This window comes from Merops nubicus, unplaced genomic scaffold (genome assembly GCF_000691845.1).
Source record: "Merops nubicus isolate BGI_N331 unplaced genomic scaffold, ASM69184v1 scaffold4651, whole genome shotgun sequence".
In the NCBI taxonomy this organism is placed as follows: Eukaryota; Metazoa; Chordata; class Aves; order Coraciiformes; family Meropidae; genus Merops; species Merops nubicus.
The window spans coordinates 1-2,097 of NW_008588860.1; the positions used below are offsets into that span (position 1 = coordinate 1).

General features: G+C 49.4%; 1 protein-coding gene across 1 annotated transcript in view; it reads right to left on the reverse strand.

Annotated features, from left to right (window-relative positions):
- Window positions 1-1,298: 1,298 nt before the first annotated feature.
- IPO9 (importin 9) overlaps window positions 1,299-2,097 on the reverse strand; it is a gene marked incomplete at both ends in the record, with an annotated part of 21,493 nt that continues 20,694 nt past the window's right edge. Inside the window, one exon of the mRNA XM_008949372.1 lies at window positions 1,299-1,465. Coding sequence (XP_008947620.1) covers window positions 1,299-1,465 — 167 coding nt within the window. The remainder of the gene's footprint in view (window positions 1,466-2,097) is intronic.

Here is a 2,097-nt window from a genome sequence, read left to right on the forward strand (position 1 = left end):
ACCACAGTGATTCTACATTTCTCTCCTGTGCTGTTGCTTCAAGTTCCCATGCTACTAGTTTGGACCCAGATCTTACATGCCACCCTGGAGTTGTCCAAAGTTCTCTCATCCTTTCATCATGCAAGTGAAGAGCAAATCACCATTTCTTCAGCCTGCCACTCCCAGGGACAGGCACTGATGCACACATGGTGTCAGCCAGCTTCATGTTCCTTCTCCTAGCTCTAAACAAGAGGGTCCTCTGAGCAAGCACTGCTCTTCTTCCACCACAGAACCCCCCAGCATTTTCTATGCACAATGAGCATCGCTGCAACAACCCAAATGAAGTGTTTAATGCAGAGTGGAGCCCTGCCACGTCCCTGTACACAAACAGCTCTCACCTGGGACAATGTGGAGCCAGCACTGAACAAACTTTAACCTTGTTCTCCCAGTTAGTGCCAGCCTTGGCTCTCCCTGTGGCCACCAGCAGCCACAGGAGATCCTGCACAGGCCTGCTGTCAAATGGGGATAAACCACTGCCTTTAGAGATGACACAGACCAAGTGTGACCAACACCAGCACCAGATCCCCAGGTCAGGCTGCCTCTTGTTCTGCATGACCGTTCACAAACTCTCATTTTAAAGATGCTTTTTCTTCTTATCTATTTCACAGACTACTTCACTGCCTTACAATAACATACCAACACAGATGAGTTAACTGCTGGTGAGACCCTCTGAGTGGTCTGGTAGGCTTCACATTTGCAGGGAGGGGGGAAATAAAATCAAGACAGCAGCTGTGGCAAAACATACAGCACATTTCATGCCTTGGAATAGAGCACTCAGCCTCCAGTGGAGCACAAATGTGCTCCTATGGCAAAAACGAGAGAAAACTGTTTTGGTTATTTCTTTATTGACTTTTAAGTGATCATTAAATCAAGAAGAACCCACCAGGTTCTCTTAGGAAACCTCCTACAGTAGCCTACAAAGGGAATTTTATGCCTGCAAGCTACTCTCATCCTGTTCACAGAAGTTCCATCTCAAAAGCACTCCTGTACTTGCAAGAGACACCCCCTTCCCTCTTTGCTCACCCTGCTGCAGCACAGAAGCACCAGCAGCAGGAGGAGCACGATCAGAAAGGCTGCAGACAGCTCCAGCTACCATGGCTCTCCTGAGCTGAGCCCAACAGGCAGCGCTGGAAAAAATTACTTCAGTCCAATGCTGGCACACACAGACCAAGGGTGAGCCAGCTGCCCTCCCCCTCCCTCCCCGTGGCAAGGGGCTGCTGAGCAGCTGTGGCCCCCAGCCCCTGCTGAGCAGCTCCTACCTGACTTTGCCCTCGTACTGCCCGTAGAAGAGGTGCTGGCGGCTCATCCACTCGGCCATCACGAACTCCAGCGCAGGCTTCCCCGTGGGGCCGGGGAGGCTGCACAGGAACTCCAGGAGTGGCTCCAGTTGGGAGTGAACCAAGTGAGCAAACACCATAATCAAGGACTACAGGAGGAGAAAGGGAACGTTAGCTGCACATAACTTAACAGCTGAAGATGTTTTATCAAATATTCAAGTACTGGGCTCCCTGCAGGAGCAGAGGCTGGGCTTACCAACCCCACGTGGAAGTGCAACCATCACCTCCTGCAAGCCACTGCGTGCTACAAGGGCAGGGAATAAGCTGCTACACTCAAAAGCAGTATTTAACCACCCCAAAACCAGCAAGTATAAATATACTCACACCTATGACCCAAACTAACAAACCTTCCTAAAGCAAAGACTAAAAAACTGCTTAAAAGTATCAGAGTTTGCAGTTGACTGTTGACTAGCAAAAAAAATAAATCTTTGAGCAACAGACATCATAAGTGCTTTGGTTTGCTCCACAGGTCAGAAGCTGTACACATAACCATGTACAATCTGTACACAGAGCTCCACATCTGCCCTTATCCAGCAGAAATGTCTCGTCATGAAGTTAAGGAACAGAAGTTATTGGGCCAGAGCCAGAACTCGTATTCCCTTTCACCCCAGGGATCTCCGATCATGGCCTCCACCACAGGACCACCCTTCTCCCACATCACACATAATTCAGCATGACTTTTCAGATTCTGAGTGCACTTGGAACACAAAGTCTAGGGAAA